General features: G+C 39.6%; 1 protein-coding gene across 5 annotated transcripts in view; it reads left to right on the top strand.

The window, feature by feature from the left end:
- The window catches only part of garnl3 (GTPase activating Rap/RanGAP domain like 3), a 144182-nt gene extending 127399 nt beyond the window's left edge, over positions 1–16783 (top strand). For 3 of the 5 annotated variants that reach the window (XM_061733777.1, XM_061733776.1, XM_061733778.1), the window contains exons 26-31: positions 1738–1856; positions 3447–3582; positions 7137–7196; positions 10401–10619; positions 13247–13367; positions 13456–16783. In XM_061733777.1, the coding sequence (XP_061589761.1) occupies positions 1738–1856; positions 3447–3582; positions 7137–7196; positions 10401–10619; positions 13247–13367; positions 13456–13621 (821 nt within the window). In that variant the 3' untranslated portion in view covers positions 13622–16783. The remainder of the gene's footprint in view (positions 1–1737; positions 1857–3446; positions 3583–7136; positions 7197–10400; positions 10620–13246; positions 13368–13455) is intronic. The other 2 variants (XM_061733780.1, XM_061733779.1) reach the window with 1 other exon arrangement.
- The last annotated feature ends 6755 nt before the right edge of the window (positions 16784–23538 follow it).

Here is a 23538-nt window from a genome sequence, read left to right as displayed (position 1 = left end):
AGTGAGGACTTTGCATTTCTGATGGAACTTCTAAGCCTCCTATAATTTCATGTGATTGTTTTGTTTTGCTGATATAATGCACAGATGTGTCATTAATAAAGGAGCTTATGGTTAATATTTTGGTTGCTTATTTATAACATCAAACTGGCTACTATGGACTGCAATGCTTGTGCTCAATGCTTAATATAATATTCAAATAAGGAAATCTTGGTGGAAAGTGGTGCTTTGTCATTATGGCGTGTTTTATTAAAAGTAGGTCAATATCAACTTCATTAAGTTTTCACAATGCATGGTTTCAAAATGAACTTGCATTTAAAATAATATTTATTTATCTGAATATTATATTTAACATTCACAATGACTAAATCTGGAGACAATTAATACATAATTCATATGTAAAGTAGATATATTCAAATGTATAATACAAATGTATTATATATACATAAGTCTTCGTCTTTGAGTGCAAAATACATTTTGAAAACCCCCAAATTTTCAAATTGTGCGGCCCTCTCCATACAGTCCTTTTGCAGATGTGGCCCCCGGCCGAATCTAGTTGAATACCCCTGCCATATACAGTACAGACCAAATGTTTGGACACATATATATATGTGTGTGTGTGTGTGTGTGTGTGTGTGTGTGTGTGTGTGTGTGTGTGTGTGTGTGTGTGTGTGTGTGTGTGTGTGTGTGTGTGTGTGTGTGTGTGTGTGTGTGTGTGTGTGTGTGTGTGTGTGTAAAAATGTGCATGTGCATCTTCAGTCATAGCATAGTTTTGCATTGTAGATGTTCAGAGAAAGTCTTTGGTGCCTTTTTAAAAAAGCATAGGAGCAGTTTACCGGAGCATACGCTGGCACAGATAAAGACTTTTGGAATACTTTGGTCTGAACAGGCAAGTCAGAGATGTAGTTGTTTGGCCAAAATAACAAAATTTAGTGAAGGTCCAAAGAAACTGGTAGCAGCTCTTAAGCATCTTAAGCATGGAGACAGAAGTGTTATGGTTTGGGATTTCGTCACCACCTAGAAATGAGTGGTAAAACCTGCAGGGTGTTGGAGACTGGTGGACAATTTGGGCCAAGCATCGATAAGATAGTTAATCTGTTATTGATAATTCAGAAAAATATTTTATATCATACAATTTAAGAGTTAGTTCATTTTTTTTACTAACCAGTTGCTTTTCTATGACTTTATTATGTTAAAACTGTACCTAATTTTCTGAGTGAATGATTGACAAAGGTAACTGTCATTTTGGCTCAAAATGTATGTTTGGTTTTTTTTTTAATCTAATATTAAACTAAAAAGTAATTGTTGTACTTTCTTCACCAATTCAGGCTGTCAAAGTTGGCTAATGACAGATTAAAGTAGTTGAGTATTTTGCTACAAACCGAATGTTTTCCTCTTAATTCAGAGCAGAAGATAAAACTGAGTGATAATTAACTTAAATGTGTAAAAACTCATGTATGTATAAAAACTGTTTGATAATGTTTCACACTGTTATAAGACAGTCTTTTATTTGTCTCACTCTAGTTGCACACACTTAGAGGTAGAGTAAGCAATTCCTGAATGATGTCACGTTTGTCAGGACTGTGTATGAAGACCAGGGTTTTAGTTTTTTTTGTGAGGTGTGAAGCTGGCGGATGGTTAGGCGATGAATGAGAGGAACGGCCTTTTTAACTGTTGCCTGGTTGTGCATTTCATCTCAAAGAGATGCGCTGACTTTGTATGTTTGTGTTGTCTTTGCAGTTTGTGCTTTCCCGTACATCTTGGCCTTCACCACGGACTCCATTGAGATCCGGCTGGTGGTGAATGGAAACCTGGTGTACACAGCAGTGGTGCCAGAGCTGCAGCTGGCCGCCTCACGGGTCAGTGGGATCCATAACACACCATCAGATTCATGCTCTTCAGTCAGGAACTCTTTTTGACATCTACTTATGTTGGATGACTTTATTCTCTGAAATGTCCTTTTGAAGTCTGTCGTTTGTGATGTTTGTACCTTCAGCTATTTTACTTCCGCTGTCGCAAAATTCATAATACAAGTTTTGCAGGCCTCACTCTGCGTAGTTGAAGCAGAGACGTTCAATAAACGAGACAGCCCACTACGGTTCGGTTTCCTGTATCTGTGTCACGTGACTGCCCCTCCCCTTTAGGAGACAGGAAGTAGGTCCTGAGTCTATTGAGTCCTATGGGAAAAGTGAACGTGAGCACAGATTATTACCAATTCCTTCGCCCCATAGTAACCTAAGTAAATATGGGACCCATTTTCCAAAAGCCACAAACCTTCTGAACATTCTGACACCAAAATGGACATTTTCAGACCGACAGATTAGGAGAAAATGAACTTTGTTTGAAACCTGTCTATGTCTGAGCAACACACTCTCGCGAGATTTGGCTCTCATCGTTTTCCCATCGGATAAAATGAAGTTTAAAACTAAAATAAAACTTGCTTCTTTGCTTAATAATACTGTTATTTTTTATTATTTAAGTCTTTTTGGAAGAAAGTTGTACTGTATCTAGTGTTGTATGTTCCAAAACGATGTAGGGAGAGGGGCGGCCACGCCCATTTAGGAGACCGGAAGTGTATACCATTTCATACCATTGGCAGTAACGGTAATGCGCTATCTTCTGTATAGACCAGGGGTCGGCAACCCGCAGCTCTAGAGCCGCATGTGGCTCTTTAGCGCTGCCCTAGTGGCTCCTGGAGCTTTTTCAAAAATGTTTAACCTTTTTTTTCCATTTTTTCATTTTTTTTTCCTTTTTTCTTTGTTTATTCTTTTTTTATTCTTTTTTCCTTTTTTTCTTCCTTTTTCTTTTCCTTTTTAATCTTGACATTTCAACTTTTTTCTCGACATTTCAACATTTATCTCGAAATTTTGACTTTTTTCTCGAAATTTTGACTTTTTCCTCGACATTTTGACTTTTTTCTCGACATTTCAACTTTTTCCTCATCATTTCAACTTTTTTCTCGACATTTCGACTTTTTCCTCGACATTTAGACTTTTTTCTCGACATTTTGCCTTTCGCCATTTGCCTGCATTATAAGACTTATACGAGACTTTTCATTTTTTGTGGCTCCAGACATATTTGTTTTTTGTGTTTTTGGTCCAATATGGCTCTTTCAACATTTTGGGTTGCCGACCCCTGGTATAGAGGATCTTTGGTTGAAGTACAGTAGCCGTTCAAGCTCTCTCAATTCAATCAAACTTTATTACCCCAGTGGGAAATATGCCAGACAATCGCCATGGCTACAAGGCAATAATTCACTAATAATTTATACACGCAGATAATTGAAAACAGTGCATCTGGTATCAAATGTGTATCTTTATTTCTTGTCCGTCTTCATTTCACCACCTACCTCGGTGCTCTCTAATATTTCCTGCCTTCTCTACATGCCCACCATCTCCGTTTTTTTAATTTAATTCCCTCTTCTCCTGCTTCTGTTAATCTGCCCACAGTCAGACATCTATTTCGTCTCGTCGGCACCGGTGAGCTCAGCCTCCAACTGCAGCTCCAGAGACACCAGTTCTCAAAGTTCCCCACAGACTCCCACTGGCTATGAGATGCCTGTGTTTCCCTCGCCGCTCGGTGACGGTAAGCCCTGCACAGCGGCGCAGCAGCACGACAGAGCAGCCGCGGGGTGTTGATATTAATCATTTTCATGTGTCAGCTTTGCTTGCAGATCTTTTTGACTTTGGATGCTCTCCTAATCCAGACTTTGATCTCAACCATGTGATACAACCTCAGATCAGAAAAAAAAACTAGGACATGGGATGTTAAAAAAAAAACAAGCAGTGATGCTTGCATTTACTTTGGCCTCCGTTTGTTTGCTGACAATATGCAAACAGGGGCGTCAATTCAGTATGGCAAGGTACGGCAGCCGCCACACCTTGGCTTCAAGGGAAAATGTAAATGTTTGTTTTTTTAATACATTTATGGAATTAGTCTGTGTCTATTTGTATTGATTATTCTATTAATACATATAGAATAACTACAAATGCAAATCAGAACAACATGATCGATTTCACTAGTTATTATACACTGCAAAAACTGAAAATCTTAACAAGAATATTTATCTTATTTCTAGTTAAAATGTCTAATTTTTAGTAAAAAAAAATCTCATTACATTTAAGACAAGACTCAAAAACAACCATTTTCACCTGTTTCAAGTAGATTTTCACTTAAAATAAGTGGAAAAATCTGCCAGTGGAACAATATTTTTTTGCTTGTAATGAGAAGATAAATCTTGTCCCACTGGCAGATTTTTCTGCTTATTTCAAGTGAAAATTTACTTGAAACAGGTGAACATGGTCAAATAACAAGTTATTTTTCTGGTGATGACTCTTGTTTTAAGTGTAATGAGATTTTTTGACTAAAAATTAGACATTTTAACTAGAAATAAGACAAATATTCTTTTTTTTTAGTTTTTGCAGTGAGCGAGACTGCATTTGAAAAAGTTCCAATTTTCTTGACCACACAGATAAGCTACATAGACTTCTGTGATGAGTATTTGCTGGATGTGTTGATTGATACTCTAGTTTAGTTCTGTGACTCGTAACCTTGCCATACCTTAGCTTCCACTGAATTGACGCCACTGTATGCAAACCAAGATATTTTGGGGTTTATTTTTCTTATCGTTTCATCCATTTTCGTATGTCAGACCTGCATCAGCTTCTCCAAAAAGTGGGGCGGGGGGAAAAAATAAATCAGTTCACTGTGCCTTTTGTAAGCTGCGCAGAACCGAGTTTTGTATGGACATCTCTGGAAAAGATGTCATCTTGAAAGCAGCACGTGCACAGCACAGTTTTTAAATGTATTTTGTGAATTTGCTTCCATACCCTGACGCTTGACAAAGTAATCTGTGGTTTCATCAGCTCTTGATGAATAGCAGTTCTTGATGAGGTGACATGTGGAGGACAGGAGGTCACAGACGTCTGTATTAGGCTTGTGCCTCGCCTTTTTATGGACTGAACTTTCTCTATATTCCTTGAATAGTTTATTATTATGCACTGTAGGATGAGAAGCAAATCACGCTAAATCTTTCCTTAAGGAAGTTATGTTGACAAAGTGGAGACCCTTCTCTTGGGTACTACTTTTGTACCAAATCGTCATTACTATCATCTGTTGTAGCACTAAACTCTTTCCCAAATTTTCTTTTTTTTATATATATATTTAGGGCGGGAAGTGCAATAATAGAGGCGTTCAAATGAAATTAAGCTGACTGAAAAAAAAGAGTGAATATCTTGAGTTGTAGCTGTCTTTCAAACATTAAACTAATCAAGAATAATAACTTGAGGGGTTTCATTTTCCCATTTGAGCATTTTCTGATTTGCGGTTGTATGAGTGTGTGTTGGTGTATTTATCTGCAGAGACACGAACAAAACAAAACAAAAATATGATGATGTCACCTTTTATAGAGAGAATAAGAGGTTCACATCACTTCTCCGCTGCCATTATCTTGAAAGGTTTCCCCTGGATGAGGTGTTGACATACTCAAGTTCTGCCATTTCCAGTATGGGTTGAATAGATCACCGTCACTGATCTCAGGCTTTCTCCCAAAATGCAGCTGGTTGTTTTTTGGTATTCAGCTTCTCCCAATAGAGACCCTTTTGTTTTCTCCTTTTCTTCTCAAGAAAACAGCTCCACGTCTGAAAAATCAAGCAAATGACAAGCCACTGCTGTCTCGCCGATGAAGTTACTATGGCAACAGATAGGCATGTCCTATCAGTGGCGACGCCCTCTCGTAATGCCTCATTCTCCATAGAGGCCACCTAGACTTGTTCTTAAGGTGCCCAAATGTGAGAGTTGGACTCTGGGGGATAAACTGACTTGGGCAGAATTAATTGTTTTGTTTTATTTCAATAATTTACTTCCCGGACAGGCAGAAATTAATTCATGGATGGAAAACTTTCAGCACGCTCTCAGTATCGAAGGACCAGAGGATTTTGAGGATCCTTAAACAAAACAGCTTATGAAACAGCTGACTAACATGATCAAAGTTAAAGGCAGCAATGTGATTTGTGATTTTATGATTTGGCGCTCTTGTTTCCGTGCTTTTATTTATTAGTGCATTCTGTCAAATTTTTAAATATTATGGTTATTATGTCTTATTTCAATTAATCTTAATATTGTATCTGCTTAGCACTTTACCTGCCCAGGGACTACAGGCGGAAATTAGCAATTGTTGCTATAACCTGGCTCAAAGCATCTCTTCTTGTTTTACAAGATTAATGTTTTTTTTGTGCATTATCCCTGTTTTAAATAAATAAATTCAATCAATCAACGAATAATTAAATGAATTAAGACCTACAATAGCAGCGATGATGAAAATACGATCTGACATCAGTCGTATGGACAGTCAGTGGAAGTTGGACTAATGTTATTTGATCCTCAATGATAAAACAACAAATTAGTTAAGAAGTTTCAGTCTTATTGCCGTCAGATTTCCCTCCACCACCATTCAAGAACACATCAGAGCAAGAGAAAGCTTTTAAAGATGATTGAGGATCAATATGAGCCTCTCTCTCCCTTCGAGACCACTTTCCCCCTCTCTCCTTCATCTCTCATTGTATATTTGATCAGTCCGCCTCGTCTCCCCCCGTCCCTGACCTCCTCCAGATTGATACTGCCGTTGTTAATGCCGTTACAACGCAGCTCGCTCAATCATAGCGAGCCGGACCGACTGATGGATGAAGGAGAAGTCACCTCTTCTTTTGTCCATTAGACCTTCCAGCGCTAAATGTAACGCAAATGCATCCAGTTAATTCTGGTGACGGAGATGAAGCACGGGGTCCGAGCGGCACAATTATTACATCTGCAGCGTACCTGCGGCTACGGCATCGAGCGGAGGGGGAGCAGCTCTTTACGGCTCCCATTAAAATTAACAGGGAGGAAGGTTTAGCCGTAGCAGCTTCAATTAGACGTGGAGGGGATTTACGCTCTCAGACTGGCTCGGGTAATCAGTTCCCTCAAAGGGACTTTTTATTTATTTGCTGCCCTGTTTTTTAGCTGGTTTTGTGTGTAATTCCTCCGTCACCTGGAGAGATGACAAACCTACTGTGTTGGTGTGTGTGTTTGCTCACCTAAATGTGTGTTACTTGTGTGTGTGTGTTCAGTCTGTGTAATCCTCTTCTTCATCCCTGGTTCAGATTCTATACGGATCCCCTATGGTACCAAGCTTTCCCTGTACATGTCTAAGGATGCCGAAGGTACTGCAGGATTCTCCCACAATTCATCCTCAGCTCATAAAAAACACTCATAAAGCTGCCACACTAACATGCGCACGCTCCCAGAGTGTAACACCCTGTCTGCCCCGAGGCGGCATGTTGACTTGGACGCCGGTTGAATGTTAAGTGAACGTTGTGTCTCCCACCACCCCCCCATCCTCCGCCACCCCTTCTGTTTTGACTAATTAAAGCATTAGCGTGAGGATAGAACGAGGGGAGGGGAAAAGGTGACAGAGCGCAAAGTGAAGAGTGAGACGGAGTTGATAATGTCAATCAGGGCGCAGGGTTTGATAATTAGAGACAGAGGAGAGGGAGGGGATGCAGAACAAGTAGAGGTGGGTGCAATTCATCGATGTGTCGATGCATCGCGATGCGTCACGTGACGATTTGTAATCGATTATGGTCCAGTAAAAAAAAAAAAAAAAAAAAAAAATTTTTTTTTTTTTTTTTTTTAAGTTATCCTATCCAGATTCCAGACTGAATAAGCTGCGGAATCATTTCATTTTCAAGAATGCACATTTCTTATTATTCACTAGAAATATGGCAGATATGTTTACACTAAATAAATTTGATGGAAGTACATATCTTGTTTAATTGAATTAATGAACTCATTAAATCCAGGGCTTGACCGTTTTCAGTGTTTTCCGCCAATAGAGGGCGCTCTCATGCAAGTGCAGCTTTCCCTGGTCAAAGTTAAGTAAGTCAAAGAGCAAATGTTTACATAGTCATAAAATAAATTATTTTGTGTCTTTGAAAAATACATGTCAAAAAACCTTGTTATTTACTTAATGAGTGTTGTTAGAGGAACTGAGTTAATTGATTGGCTATTTATTTACAAATGTAGCCACAGATGAAGACAAAATCAATCTTGTATGGAAAAAAGCATTAAAAATCACAATAATCGAAGAATCATGGCACCAATAATCGAATCGAATCGACAATCGTTATAATCGAAGAATCGAAGCTCCAATAATCGAAATCGAATCGAATCGTGAGGTACCCTTGTTTGCACACCCCTAAGAACAAGGTACGAGAGGGCAGAGAGAGGGGTTGTATATACATGCAGGAGGATGGGAGAAAAGAGGCAAAGAGGGAAGAAGACACTTCTGCCGCAGCATGATTTACAGATTGCACTGTCGCCATGGAGACTTTTGTCAGCCCTCTCTTCGATCCAGAGTGCGAGTCCAAACTGTGGTGACACAGTTTGATGGTGGGTGGCTGTCGGGGGGGTGGGAGGGGGTTTGGCTGGAGGAAGGGGAGAAAGGTTGAAGGGCCGCTGACAAAAATCCCATCTGTTGTTACTTTGGAGGCCACCATCTACCTTCACTGGCTTAAAGACCTGCAGCAAAAACACTTCTGGACAATAATGGCTTCCAAAAACCGTGACGGCATCCCCGATGCTCGTGTCATTCTTTGGCCAGTGTGGTGGAGAGTGGCGCTTCCCCCGGTTCAGAAACAAGCGCATGTGGAATATATTGATCTGTGTGTGTGATTTATATATTCCAAACAGCATGCCTTTTTTCCCCTTCACATCTTGGTTTTGTTTGTTGCTTTGTTTTGTTTGTTTTGTTTTGTTTTTTGCTCTTCAACAGCACAGGTACATGAGAGCAGATCTCTAACAGAACTAACAGAATGTATCTGGGACCCTCTATTTGTCTCCATGGCTCTTTACTTCCCTCTCACCCACTGACATTTCAGATGAGAAGGTCCTCTCTCTTTCTGCTGCCCAGCATCCACTTTGATCCATTCCCATCAGCGCCTGGATCAATGGATTAGCTCACTCTGCTGAGCACCAATACTGACCCCATGTGGCAGAGTGAGGAACTGCAGGCTGGCGCGCTGCATCTTTGTGGGCAGATCGTGTCATTTTTGAAAAACTAAACATCCACTAAATGTGTTCCCAGCGGACTTTAAGTCCTGTAGTCTCTTCAGAATAATAGATGGACTGCTATAAATAGCTGCCAAACAGTTATATTACATTAGCTTTCTGATGAAAGGATGATTAATTTTACGGTTGCATGCTGTTTCAGTAAATTGGACTATTAATCACTTTAGATTTTCTTCATTTAAGTTTTACTTTGTTGGATGTTCTCATTCATGTTTAAATGGGAAAAATAATTTTCAAGTTTTCATGCTCTTGGACTACGACGGAGTATTAGGGCCAAACAAAAAAAAAACAAAAAAAGGAAATTACGAGAATAAAGTCATAATGTAATGAGAATAAAGTCGTAAAATTACGAGAATAAAGTCATAATATTACGAGAATAAAGTCGTAAAATTACGAGAATAAAGTCATAATATTACGAGAATAAAGTCGTAAAATTACGAGAATAAAGTCATAATATTATGAGAATAAAGTCGTAAAATTACGAGAATAAAGTCATAATATTACGAGAATAAAGTCGTAAAATTACGAGAATAAAGTCATAATATTACGAGAATAAAGTCGTAAAATTACGAGAATAAAGTCATAATATTACGAGAATAAAGTCGTAATATATTATAAATATATAAATATAACTTCACAAGATGCTCAATATTCCTCATTTTAACACAGGGAGAAGAAGCTCTTCCTGTTAGAGTTCTCATAAATGATATCCTCATAAATTTACGACTTTATTCTCATAATATTACGACTTTATTCTCGCAACATTACGACTTTATTCTCGTAATGTTACGACTTTATTCTCGTAATTTTACGACTTTATTCTCGTAATATTACGACTTTATTCTCATAATATTACGACTTTATTCTATTACGACTTTATTCTCGCAACATTACGACTTTATTCTCGTAATTTTACGACTTTATTCTCATTATATTATGACTTTATTCTCGTAATTTCCAATTTTTTTTGTCTTAGTTTGGCCCTAATACTCCGTCGTACTTGGACTGATTATAAAAGGTACATTTTAATACATTAGTCTTCATAATGTGTACAACATATTTCCTAGTTTTACTACGGTACTCTACTAAAACTTACTAAATAACAAATAGTCCTAGAATTGTTATCCTTCTATTAATTCCCATACTTCACCTTATCTTTATCTCTCTTTTTTATGACATTCTGGTCCCATCTTTTCTCTTTTTGTCACTCCTTTATTTCACAAACTGTTATATCAGTTTCCTGACTGTCTGCTCTTTTTTTCTCACCCGTCTCTCCTCCTTGGGATTTTCCCTCGCAGGAGAAGCAATGTGCAAACACATTTTCAAGATCCCTCTGTGTAACTTGGTGGGCCGCAGCATCGAGAGGCCCCTGAAGTCGCCTCTGGTCAACAAGGTCCTGACAACCCAGGCCCCCGCCATGGTGCCCCCGACTCCTCTCATCTCCGCCACGCATTCTCTGTCCTTATCCCGCATGGAGATTAAAGAGATCGCCACCCGTACGCGGAAAGAGCTGCTCGGTACGTTGAACTATGGTTATAAACTAAACAATACATGTTTTATCAAAGTGCAAAAGTTAGTACCCCCTTTTTTTTAGTCCAGTGTTTTGCATGATTACAAAAAAAAAAGAAATCATCTGGTTGTTGTGGCTTTTAAAGAAGTAAAGCTTCAAAAGAAAAAAGAAAAATCTAGCAGAATTTAGGACTTTTTCTTCACATTCAATTATCCGTTTCAGTTTCATTTGAAGGAATATTTGCTCACAAAGCGTTGTTTAGCTGCGGCGATCAGCCGTACCCACCATCAGCAACAACCAGGCAAAGCATGTTTGTGTTTCCGTGCCAGTGGGTGGGTCGGAAACACAAACATACTTTGTGGGTAAATTGACACACGGACAGCCGCGTGTCATTTTACAGAACTGCGTCACACATGAGCAGCAGCGGAGCTCGAGTAGTGATGCACCGAAATGAAAATTTGTGGCCGAAACTGAAAATAATAATAAACACTTGGCCGAATACCGAACAATATCGAACATGGTTCTTCAGCAGTTTTTCATTTATTTTGCCAATCTTTTCACCATTGCATAAATCAAATACATTTGATTTAGGCATGCTTTTCAAAGAAAAAAATCTTTTACAAAATTACAAGGTAGAAAATATTTATTGAACATAAAAAAACTAAAAAAAAATAATTTCCCAGCATTATGTTGTTTTGGTTCCACCTCCTGGTGAATGTTAGGTAAAATTCTTATGGGGTTAGTTTTTGGTTGGTCAACGATTTATTACGGGAGCGGCCAGTCTATTAGGTAAAATTCTTATGGGGTTAGTTTTTGGTTGGCCAACGATTTATGTAGTGCGCAACGTTACGGGACGGAGCGGCCAGTTTATTTCCTTATTTTACAACACCGTTATTAATTGTTCGTTTTTTTTCCCCACTTATTCCACCGAACACCGAAAGTGTTTTTTTTTGCCATTTTCGGCCGAACAATTTCGGTTACCGAACAATCGGTGCATCACTAGTATTTACAGCAGACATCCTGGCGGAGGCAGCTGACTCAAGAAAGACTGGTCCTGCTGCATCACCCTATTTCAACCAAGCTTTAACTGTTGGACACAAGGCCCCTCATTTGCATCCAGAACACTGTGGTAATAGAGGGGAGGGCTGTGGCTGCAGAACAAACCCAAGTCATTAACCCTCCACCGCCATGCTTGACAGAGAGAACGAGGTGTTTCTGCTTCCATGTTAGTTTTAGACACAAGAGGCTTTCTTCTTGAATAACCTGTCTCACTTTGGAACAATGTACGCAAAATTGCTTGGATTGATGTTCCGTACTTTGATGCTAGGGCTTGATTGTATTCCTCTTATCAAAGTTGCTCTGGATAAAAGCATCTGCTCTTTTTGTTTTGCACACATGCTGCACACGCTGCAATCAGATGATTAATTTTCTTCACACTAGGAATGGGCGATATTTTACCGTTCACGATATACCGTCAAAAAAATTCCTCACGATAAGAATTTGTCATGTCGCGGTAAAAACGATAAATTCCCGTTGATGACGTTTTTGTGTAAAGCTGATTTTTGGAAGGAAGGAAGGAAGGAAGGAAGGAAGGAAGGAAGGAAGGAAGGAAGGAAGGAAGGAAGGAAGGAAGGAAGGAAGGAAGGGAGAAAAGAGGAAGGGAAGAAGGAAGGAGAGAGCAGGAGGAAAGAAGGAAGGAAGGGGAAAAAGGAAGGAAGGAAGGAAGGAAGGAAGGAAGGAAGGAAGGAAGGAAGGAAAGGGGAGAAGGAAGGAAGGAAGGAAGGAAGGAAGGAAGGGAGAAAAGAGGAAGGGAAGAAGGAAGGAGAGAGCAGGAGGAAAGAAGGAAGGAAGGGGAAAAAAGAAAGAAGGAAGGAAGGAAGGAAGGAAGGAAGGAAGGAAGGAAGGAAGGAAGGAAGGAAGGAAGGAAGGAAAGGGGAGAAGGAAGGGAGAAAACAAGGAAAGGAGGAAGGAAGGGAGAAAAGAGGAAGGAAAGAGCAGGAGGAAAGGAGGAAGGAAGGGGAAAAAAGAAGGAAGGAAGGAAGGAAGGAAGGAAGGAAGGAAGGAAGGAAGGAAGGAAGGAAGGAAGGAAGGAAGGAAGGAAGGAAGGAAGGAAGGAAGGAAAGGGGAGAAGGAAGGGAGAAAACAGGAAGGGAAGAAGGAAGGAGAGAGCAGGAGGAAAGGAGGAAAGAAAGAAAGAAAGAAAGAAAGAAAGAAAGAAAGAAAGAAAGAAAGAAAGAAAGAAAGAAAGAAAGAAAGAAAGAAAGAAAGAAAGAAAGAAAGAAAGAAAGAAAGAAAGAAAGAAAGAAAGAAAGATAAATTCCCGTTGATGACAAACATGGCGGATCTGAGAGCGAGATAGATTCATAGTTAAAAAGGTGGAGTTGAATTGGTATTTTTTTATCGTCATTTTTATCGTTATCGGGATAAATGCCAGAAATAATCGTGATACATTTTTTAGTCCATACCGCCCATCCCTACTTCACACACACACAAATTAAACCTAGAACACAAACAAACATGGGACTATATTTTTGTGCATGACTGTTACCATGGAGTGTCAGGCCTTGCAGGATAAGTGCACTCCCCACATGGGCACTCATGCGCTTCTTCTCCTGTTACCTAACACCCACAAAGGCCTGACGGAAGAACCAAGTGGGAAACCAGACAGTGGATCGGTCAAACAGAGAAAGATAAGCAAGAAGAACATCGACGAGGAGTCGAAGGTGCGGGCATTGACATCAACCAACAGCGACAGGTGACGCACCCGACTCTGGAGACACATTTAGGGGACTGGGTTTACCGTTGTGAGCTGAAAGTTTGACGTGTCTCTCTGCACCGAACAGGATAACCTCAGAGTCCTCGGAGGCAGACCAGGACGTGCAGCTGCACTGCTCGTCCAGTTTGGAGGCCGAGCCAGAGAAGGTGATGCTCCAGACGGAGAGCCCACCCCTCACAAGCACGTTCGCCCTCTCAACGTCCTTTGAGGAAGATGTCCTGGATTTAAAGTGAAGACAATCCCATTGTGCACTTCTCTGCTCACCTACTCCTCTACTGTCACTGTTTTACCAAGTTTTACTGTTTTGTTTTGTTGTTTTTTTTTAATATATCCTGCTTTTAATTTGTGCGTTGGCTTTATTACCCCTCTCCCGCGTTTACATCCCAGCATCCCTCCGTTCCCCATTCATCACATGGGATGGGTGCAGAGGGAGCGAGGAGACGTGATATCGTGCGTGTTTGTCACTTACCCACTGCGTGTCAAGTGTTTGCAATGCCCCCCGCGGCAGATAACCCAAAGAGGAAGTGAGCTGAGGATGCTGTGGTGTGTTGGGACACCGACTGCAGCAACTTTGAGAGAATTATTTGACCCCCCAAACCACAAGCTGAATGTAAATCTGCTCACCAAGGTACAACAAAAATCTGTGCATTCACAATTTCCTCTGAATTTGTTCAATATATGTTGTATATTATGTGTTTATTTCCAGTCCACTTCAAAATGTTGTGTGATATGAATATGTATGTGTACATCTGTTTTTACATGAAACTGCATACGGCGGCAGGCATATATGCCACTCCGGCCTGTGATGCATATTTATAGATATCTTTAAAAATATATACAGTATATCATTTTATTTCCACACTTGGTAAAAGTATGGTGTTTTATCCTCTCTGTAGATTTCCATCCAAATTGCCTCTCCTCATTCACACGTTGCAGGTTGACAGGGCTGGAGGCGCAAGTCTCCCACAAGTGCCGTTTACCACTTTCACTGAATTACTCCCCAAACAGCCACCACATTCCAGTATCTGACAGCAGACGCCATGATTTCAGCCCATGCTGGATCACAGCGACGATCCACAATTAATTCATACGGTAAACATTTTACCCTGTAAGACTGAGCGGACATTAAACCTACATCAGCCACTTCTGCTACTGCTTCTCTTTTTTTTTTCTGTGCCACGAAATAGCTTCTTTGGAAGAAATTATGTCCACAACAAAATAGAAAAAATAAGGAGCCTGAATCTGTGTTCTTCAGCCCAGGTCCTGTGTTAGACATTTCTTTGCTCAAACACACCTAATTGGATCAACATTGACGGCTTTAACCTGCTAATTTGACCCAGGCGTGTTTAAGCGGGGGAAAATGTTGGCCTAAATGATCAAATCAGGGTTTCATTGTTTGTAAAATAAGAGAACAACTAACTTCAGGAAGGCACTGATGATTGAATTAGTTACTTTTTTATCCCCATAGCACTTTGAGTCTTTGAAAAACAGCTCAACACATCTTACAATGCCAAACACAAAGGTTCCATTACTCAATTATCCTAAAAACTTTTCTTTTTTTTGCCTGTCATTGCTGAACCTTTAATTGGTTTGCCTGAAATTGTATTGCTGCTTATTTTAGTACACTTTTTTTTAAGTTCAAAGGACTGAAATAAGCCAGATTTTCAAAATATATATATTTTTTAGAGAGTAATATGAGACATGGCTACCCTTGTGATATCAATGGCCCTGCATTTCATGATAAACATGTTTCTGCCTCTTCAGTTAAACATCAGATATTGAGTTTACTGAACAAACTCTCTATTACAAGCTTGAAACTGCATTCATGTCACATCACAGTTACTGTAATTACCAGCTTGACTTGCCAATATTTGTTTGACAGTGTTGCATCAACTTCAAAGTAGTAAAGTTTGTAAAATCCAGACGGACACCATCCCAAGACTGACATTCACAATCATCAGCAGCAACTTTGAATTACGTGGCATTCAAGTGTGAATGCATATTATTTGATCATCAGCTTATCAAAGTACCGACTGAAATCATAAATTTAGGATTTTTTGTTTTTCTAATTCTACCATCCATCTCACATGATGTGCATGTGAGAATGTTCATCGTTACCGCATTGCTTTCCGGGGTTTACAAGAACCAGCATTGCTCTGTGGCATTGCCGTCTCATCAATGATGGAAGACTGAATAAACCTGCATTACTTTGACAGGTGATGGGGGTCGTAGCGGCTGTTCCTTCCTTGCTCAGCTGGATCCTGCGTCAGCGGCAGAATAAAACTTCACTTTAATCAGGTTCTTTTGTCAGGTATACCTGAACCACACATTTTATTTGGTTGTATCAAATTTTACTTAATTTGTAAAAAATAATGCAATGCCCATTCAAATTGTTTAGTTTCTACACATATACACTAAATTAATCTGGATTTTTTTAAGAGACTCCGTCAAACAGGTGGGAGCAATTTCCTCTAATTATCCCCCTGGTAGAATAATAATAATAATAATGAAAACAACATTGCAGCAGGCTGTCCTAATGAAAACGCAGCAGCTCTGAAACACAAGCCATGACAAGTTTTTACACAAACTGCCTTCACGTTAAAATTCCTAAGGTTTTCTTTCAAAATTAGTAAACTGAGTTCATTCCTTTTGCGTTGGACTCAAACCTGAAAATCTGCAAAAAAAATACAGTCAAGGCAGAAATCTGAGTAAGGTAGCAAGCTTGGAGGCATGACGGTTAAGTTGATGTTTGCAGTAGAGCGCCTTCATGTGGACGTTTCACAACACAACAGCTGTTAGATACTTGCATGAGCTTTTCTTCCCCCTTTTTCCCACTACGCCTTTCCCCCTGTTCCCCAGCCTGCCGCAGCATGAACTCCTCTAATAACACAACTTAAGAAAGGGATGAAAATGGAACGAGAAGTGGATTTTAACTATTTCATTGTTTTTAAATGCAAAGATGCTATCTTTAAATATTTGTCGACCTCAGCAAGGGTGGGTGATGGGAGGAACACTGCTTCTCTCGCTTGTGTCGGTCCAGTTTTTCAACCATTTCTGTTGAGTACTCTTGATTTCTACCTCTCCTTGGAGCTTTTACGTCACTATTGGGTTTTATGTTTGTTTTTGTTTTTGTATATGAATCTATATTTCCTGTTTAAGATTGTCGCTGAACCTCTGTGATATCAGAATTAAAGAAAATGTACAAAAAAACAAAAAACAAAAACACCAAGTGTCTTAAAATATTGTATCGCCATCGTTTTTAATGCCAAGTAATACTTGTAAATGTTTGTGTATCAAATGTTGCCTCAAATGAAACTAAACTATATTATTATTATTAATATTATTATTATTATTATTATTATTTGAGCAGTTATTTTAAACAAGTGCTGTAGACCACTGCTGTGAAAGTAGTTGATTATGTTCATTAATATGTAATAAATATTTATGGATTTGAAGTTTGTGGATTGTTTGGTTAATTTTTTTGGAAACCCTCATCTTCAGTTTGAAAATGTATATCCAGGCAAAGGCATAAAAACAATTACTGTTGGCAAATTATTAAGGCTACAATATCTCTATTTTTAATGTGTCATCAGTACTTTTGTTTGTTACTTAAAACTGCTGTTGCTGTCTCCATGTTAGCTTAATGTCATTTATTTTGATTTCATGGAGACGCATTCGTGGCTTTTAAGCCGTGTACTAGCAATTTTGAATGTGTTGGCATTGGAAAATGTCTTTTTGAACCATGGTAACATCCCCCTCGGCGCTATTACTTTTTTTTATTACTCTAAAACTTAACATTTCAACCTACATTTTTTAAACACACGAGGAATTGGTGACATGTCCATTAGGCTTTACAACATGTAATAAACTTTTAACTGATTAAAATATGTTTTTAACAAAACTGGTGAAAGTAAGACAGAAACAGCATGAAATACTTAGTTTTTAATGTTGTTTAACTAATGTGTTCTCATTTTTAAACAGTTATCAATACCGTAAATGCATTGCAAAAATGTTGAACCCTCCTGACCAAAAAACATTTTTAATTTGACCCAGAAAGTAGTCTGAACGACTCTAGTGAGATCAATATATCAGCCTACAACTGTGACAATCATTACCTTCCAAGTAGACCTTAGTAGATCAGTTAATTGACTGGTTGGAAAATGTCACCGCACTGCACGAACTGCACCGCTCCCAGTCGAACCCTGATGCCCTGATAGTGATAACTTCAATCGAGCTTTGTCAGGTGGGACATCTTAGCTCCCTGAGCATCTTCAGCATTCACCCAGCATTCATAGTCCCACTGTCACTACTACTAGCATTTGTTAAGCGTCCTTTTTTTTCTGGCTATTGATCATCACTGCCACCAGCGTCCAATGGACTGCACATGCACCACCACCGGCTGATCCTGTACTGGCTCTGCACTAGTGAATATTATTTATTTACCGTATTTTCTGGACTATAAGCCGCTACTTTTTTCATAGGTTTTCAACCATGCAGCTTATACAAAGGTTCTATTCTGTGGATTTTTCTTCCACCGCTCGGGCGCTCTAACCGGAATTAGAATCAAAACTAAGACAAAATAAATGCAAAGAAGAATACGCTACTTCTTCTTTAGCAGATAGAAGTAAGTAGAAGCAGATTTCAAACAGATAAATAGATACATAAATAGCGGTTATTTTCTCGCTTTAATCAGCAAAGTTGCTGCCGTGTTAAAATACACTGTTAGGAAAGGATCTATTTAGGTACAAACATGTACATCATTTACAGTTCAAAATCCTTCTGTACATGTAGTAAATATCTAATCTGACAACAGAAATATCTGCGGCTAAATATCTTTTTTTTTTTTTTTTAAATAGAGCGGATGCGGCTTATATACAGGTGCGGCTTATAGTCCAGAAAATACGGTATATATAGGTTAGTCTCGTGGAGACACGGGGGCGTCATTTTCAAGAGACCTGTTTTACAAGATAACATAATTACGATAGGTAAATAAAAGTATAAAAAATATGAAAAGTGGCTCAATATCTAGAGTTGCATAGACATCATCAACATGATTGTAAATACAAGTAGACATTCATTTAGAACAGGAGATTATTAATATATCATTCAATGTCATTATTTAATAATTATTCAATGACACTGCACTGGCCTGCAGGATACAGGAAGAGGGCTGTGACATAATAAAAAGAAGAATAAACAAAAAGAAAGTTAATTTGTAGTTCTAAGCATGTTCTGTTTTTCAAACTTCCGTTTTATCTCTTCCACCACTTTATTCGTCTCTATTACAGCTGGCGTGACAATTACATACAAATGGCAAATTATGAAAATTAGGCGATGAGGTCATTTAGCGCCATCTAGCGACTTTAGGACAGAATAGCTCATTTCCGTGCTGAGGAGTTGCTGTTATTAGGGCCCGAGCACTTACAGTGCGAAGGCCCTATTGTATCTGTAGGAATTTTCCTTTTCCTTTTTTTTTTTTCTTTATTCTTATTTTTCTGACGAAAGGAGGGCCTTTTTGCTCCCCTAAACGTGCCCCAAAAGTCACCAAATTTTGCACGCAAGCCAGGACTGGAGAAAAATTATATATTTAATGGTTTGTAGTGCCTTTATCATTCATAGTGATGTGTACATAATTCACCTGCATAGAGATGTTAGTCACAGCATTACCATACAGCATTTATTCAGGTTATAATTTATGTTGTTACTAGTGTTCTGGTCAACCTGATCTCACAAAAATCGGTGAAATGCCCACGACCTCTCACCACTATTTTCCGTGACACCAACACGGAAATGGTATAATTCCGTGTGAGCACCACGGATATTGTACTATGTGAAGTCAATAGGATCCGTTGTCGTGATATACACGGACTATTACACTATTATTATGTATATATTATTCTTTATTATAGTGGCTAAGTTATGAGTTTTTGACGCGCAAGTTACTGTTTGTTACTGTCAGTTTGTAAAAGCATGTTTTTAACGCTGTTTTAACAGTGTTTTAATGGTGTTTTGATGATTTTTAACAGTATTTTGACGGCGAGTATTTAACCATGTTTTCTAGTATTTAACGTAAATTTGAGTATTTAACCATGTTGTTTGCTGTCGCCATGACGACGGAGGTCATGTAAGTCAGTGATTCTTAACCATAGGGCCGCGGCCCACACTTGGGCCCAGAGCGAGCGAGCGAGCGCGGCGTGATCATTAATCCTGACGCGTCCCCGCGGCCGGGGAGGTCGGTGCCGCTCGGGCGGCTCTGTCGTTACTGCTGAAGGATTGTAGATGTAGATGTGTGGACTGGACTGTTGTTCGGGCTCGCAAAAGCGTTTGGAAAGTGACACGGCTGCAGCGGCCAGAGAGGTGCGGGTTCTGCCCGTCTCAGCTGATCAGGCTCGGATGAAATCCGACACGCGCAGTCCTGACAACTTATTAATGTAAATAAAACTTAGTAAGTTACTTAGTAAGTAATTAGCTTGAGTCTTACAGAGATGAGAACAGGTGGAAAGGAAAGTTCAACCCAGAATGGACAGATTCATCCTGGTTCAGTCTTCCCACTGGGACAAAACCAGTGTCTCATGCGTTCAGAGACCGTGGCGTTCAAAGTGCGAAAGTGAAACGCCACTGAAACAAAACACAAAGTTTTTCATCAAACATATCCACTCAAGTCTGAACTGAAGTCACAGAAAATAAGCTGACCATCTTAAACATGTTTGGGTCCAGATACAGCTGTGAAGCAGTTTTCTCCACAATTAACATAATTAAAACTAAATATCGATCCAGGCTCACCAATGAGCACCTTCTCATGTGCATGAGAACCTGACACCATCCAGCCCAGATTTAAAGTCCTGACAGGAGAAATTAGAGCTCAGTTCTCTCACTGAACAACAGAAAGTGGGGGCATAAGATTAAGGGGAAGAAAGAAAAACTGCTAAACTTTTAAATTGTTAAGATGTGTTTATATTCATTTATTATAAAAAGATATAGAAATAAAATAAGATAGCATTTGAAAAATAAAATAAAATCTATTTTATTTTTAAGAGAAAAAAATGTGTAATTGAAGTTACACATGTTAATGGGCAAATATGTACTTTTTTAATATAACAGTCAGATGCAGATGTTGATACAACTATGAGGCTACTTGAATATATATATATATATATATATATATATATATATTTATTATGATGTTCTGGACCTTCGCTTGAGTAAATTTTCTCTAAATGGACCCTTTTAAAGTTGAATACCCCTGCTATACTTTGTTAATATTTAACGGGCCCCGGGCCACTCTGTACTGAAAAAATTGGGCCCCAAGGTCAGAAAGGTTAAGAACCCCTGATGTAAGTGATGTGAAATTATTATTTTTAGCAAAAACCAAAAGCGTTTCCTACTTCTAACCAATCATAAGTGATGCCTAACCTAACCAGACCTTAACCAGAGCGTCATCCAGCCACAAAATATCATTTTTAAAGGCTTTTGAACCAGGAAGTGGAGACAGGCGATATTTAAATTAATTGTTTTAACCATTCTCCCATTCCGTCAAACATAGGGAATTCCCTGGGCATCCTTTCTACGTCATAGAGTGACGAGCGGAGATCCTGATCACGTGACGAGTGCCCCGATCGCGGATGTGTTTTCTTTTTTTTTTTTTATTTATACAAATACATTTATTTAACATTTCAATTTATGCTTTATCATTAATCCAGCAAAATGCCAGTTCGTCGTCTCCGCCATTGACTTTCTGGGGCACAGGGTCACTGAGGATGGGGTGGTCCCATTGCCATCCAAGGTGGAGGCAGTTACCGCTTTTCTACGCCCGCCCACTGTGAAAACACTGCAGGAGTTCCCGGTATGGTTAAATTTTACCACCGTTTCATACCCGGGGCGGCCCTCACCATGCAACCACTGTATGAGGCCCTGAAAGGCAACAAGCTCAAACGTGAGGTGGACTGGAACCCAGAAAGAGACAAAGCCTTTGCTGATGCAAAAGTGGCCCTGGCTAGACCCACCATGCGGGCTCATCCTGACTCCTCAGCTCCCATTGCACTGACCACTGACAGGTTTGCATTAATGGGCGTAGCAAAATGGCTCAACATCGCCCCCTAGAAAGATTTGTGCCTCAAGCCCCACAATAAGGTTTGACGTACATGCACGAAAATCGGTACACACTTGTATCATGTCGCAACTTAAAGGAAAGTCTCTTGGTGCCATGGCCGAAACCGAACAGGAAGTCGGCCATTTTGAATTAATCGCGTAATTTTGGCACAATTTATGCCATTTCTTTGGCCGTCCCGAACTGTAACGTGCACCCAGGTGTGTTATACATCAAAATATGCGTCTAGATCCCGCGACGATGGACATTACTTTTCTCAGTCAAAAGCATTACCGTGGCGACGATAGAAGCCAAAAAGCGCGCCCCCCCCTTCATCTGGTCGTCCATATTTGATAGTTCTGTAGTGAATTTTACAGACATAATTCACCTTGTTTATTAAGTGTGGTTCTACACACATTATTAAATGCAGCATGTTGTCCTTCATGCAACTATGACTGTTCAGGGGTCGTGGTCCCTTTAAATGTGGTCATGACGTTGCACTCCATGCGGGTTTAGCTGCTGGACGGCTCAATTGAATGGTTTGACAAAGACTAGTGGGTGGTGTTTTTTTTTTTTTTTTAGATTTTTTTGGGCTCTAGTGGCCCTTTATTGGAGATGCAGACTGGAAAGGGGTAGAGAGAGAGAACGGGGAAGACACGCAGCAAAGGTGCGCGGGCTGGATTCGAACCCGCGACCGCTGCAGGAGGAGGACTGTAGCCTCAGTATATGAGCCGCCTCTTAACCCACTGCGCCACCGAGCGGCCAATCGGACATGGTTTTGAGTACTTGACCTTCATTGGCATGAATTAGACCCGCCCCTTCTTCTGATTGGTTGATATCTGATAGTTCCTACTTTCTGCCATAAGTTTTGAATGGTTTGATATACAGAGTCATGGCTGGTGTCATCCGCTAAATGTCCAGGCCTGAAGAATCTACATGCAAGTCATACAAGCGCTTCCACTGCAGCACGCCTGAACGTGCACAAAGGTGCGAGGGCCCGTTCCTCGCTGCTTGCAGCTGTAATTTATACGTAATATCTGCTTTGTCATTTCGATTATATATTGACCTAAATATATGGAATTTTGTCTGACTATGTAATGCCAGATTTTGTCATTTAAATTGAGATTGAATAAACATTTTAAAACTTGACTTTATGGGTCGGGCCCTTTAATGCAGCAACAGCTGCAACAAAGTTAAAAAATAAACAAAAAATAAACCAAGTTTTAAAACAACTAAAAAATGTTAAACAAAAAATACAATAAGAGTACAAAACAAGAAACAAAACCACTTAAGAGGGCAATAAGAACAGTAAAAAGTGAATGATTATTTGTTTAACACCTTAAATGGATCCTGCCTTACATCTACCGACATGGTAGCATCGCCCCTCAGTTAAGAGGATGTGCATCATATGAAACATTTCTTTTTTCTTAATGCTTTTTATCATTCATCCCTTCCTCTTTTCATTTTCTTCAAGCTCATCAAGCTCAGCTCAGCCACGTATCCGTTTGATGGAGACCAAGTGTTCATCTTCTTTGGAGAGTTCAGGCCACGCCGGGCCTTCACAGCACTTGCTGTTTCCCATATTACAACGACCTTGTTAAATAGGGAACACATCTTGTTCATATAACGCAAAATACAAGTACATTAAATTTGGAAAACATAGCACTTGTCAGTGCTGTCATGGAGCCACAGGGGCCAAAAGTAGCACATATTAGACCCTAAATCAGTCATAAAAAGCAAAAGAATTATGATGGGATGCAAAAAGACTAATTCTTTCACTGATCCCTTAAAGGTCTCCAACAATATTGGCATAATTTCAAAAAAGAAAAAATAAATCCCGACTAAAGGCAACGACAAGATTGAACTGTGACTGCCACCCGTCTTTACTCTAATTATGCAAATAACTACTTGAAATTCGGATCTAGTGAGTACCACCTGTTCTGCCACGTACATCTGGTGTGGTTATGCAGGAAGCCGCCACGGTTTGGTCTCCCCAGACAGCTGAAATCAGGAGCACCAGACTTCTTTGTGTATAGTCTGTGTGTCGCCACAAGGTGGGGGTAT

Source organism: Cololabis saira, chromosome 11 (genome assembly GCF_033807715.1).
Source record: "Cololabis saira isolate AMF1-May2022 chromosome 11, fColSai1.1, whole genome shotgun sequence".
Classification (NCBI taxonomy): Eukaryota; Metazoa; Chordata; class Actinopteri; order Beloniformes; family Belonidae; genus Cololabis; species Cololabis saira.
Note: the sequence above shows the minus strand (reverse complement) of the source record. Positions and strands in the feature narration are given on the sequence as shown.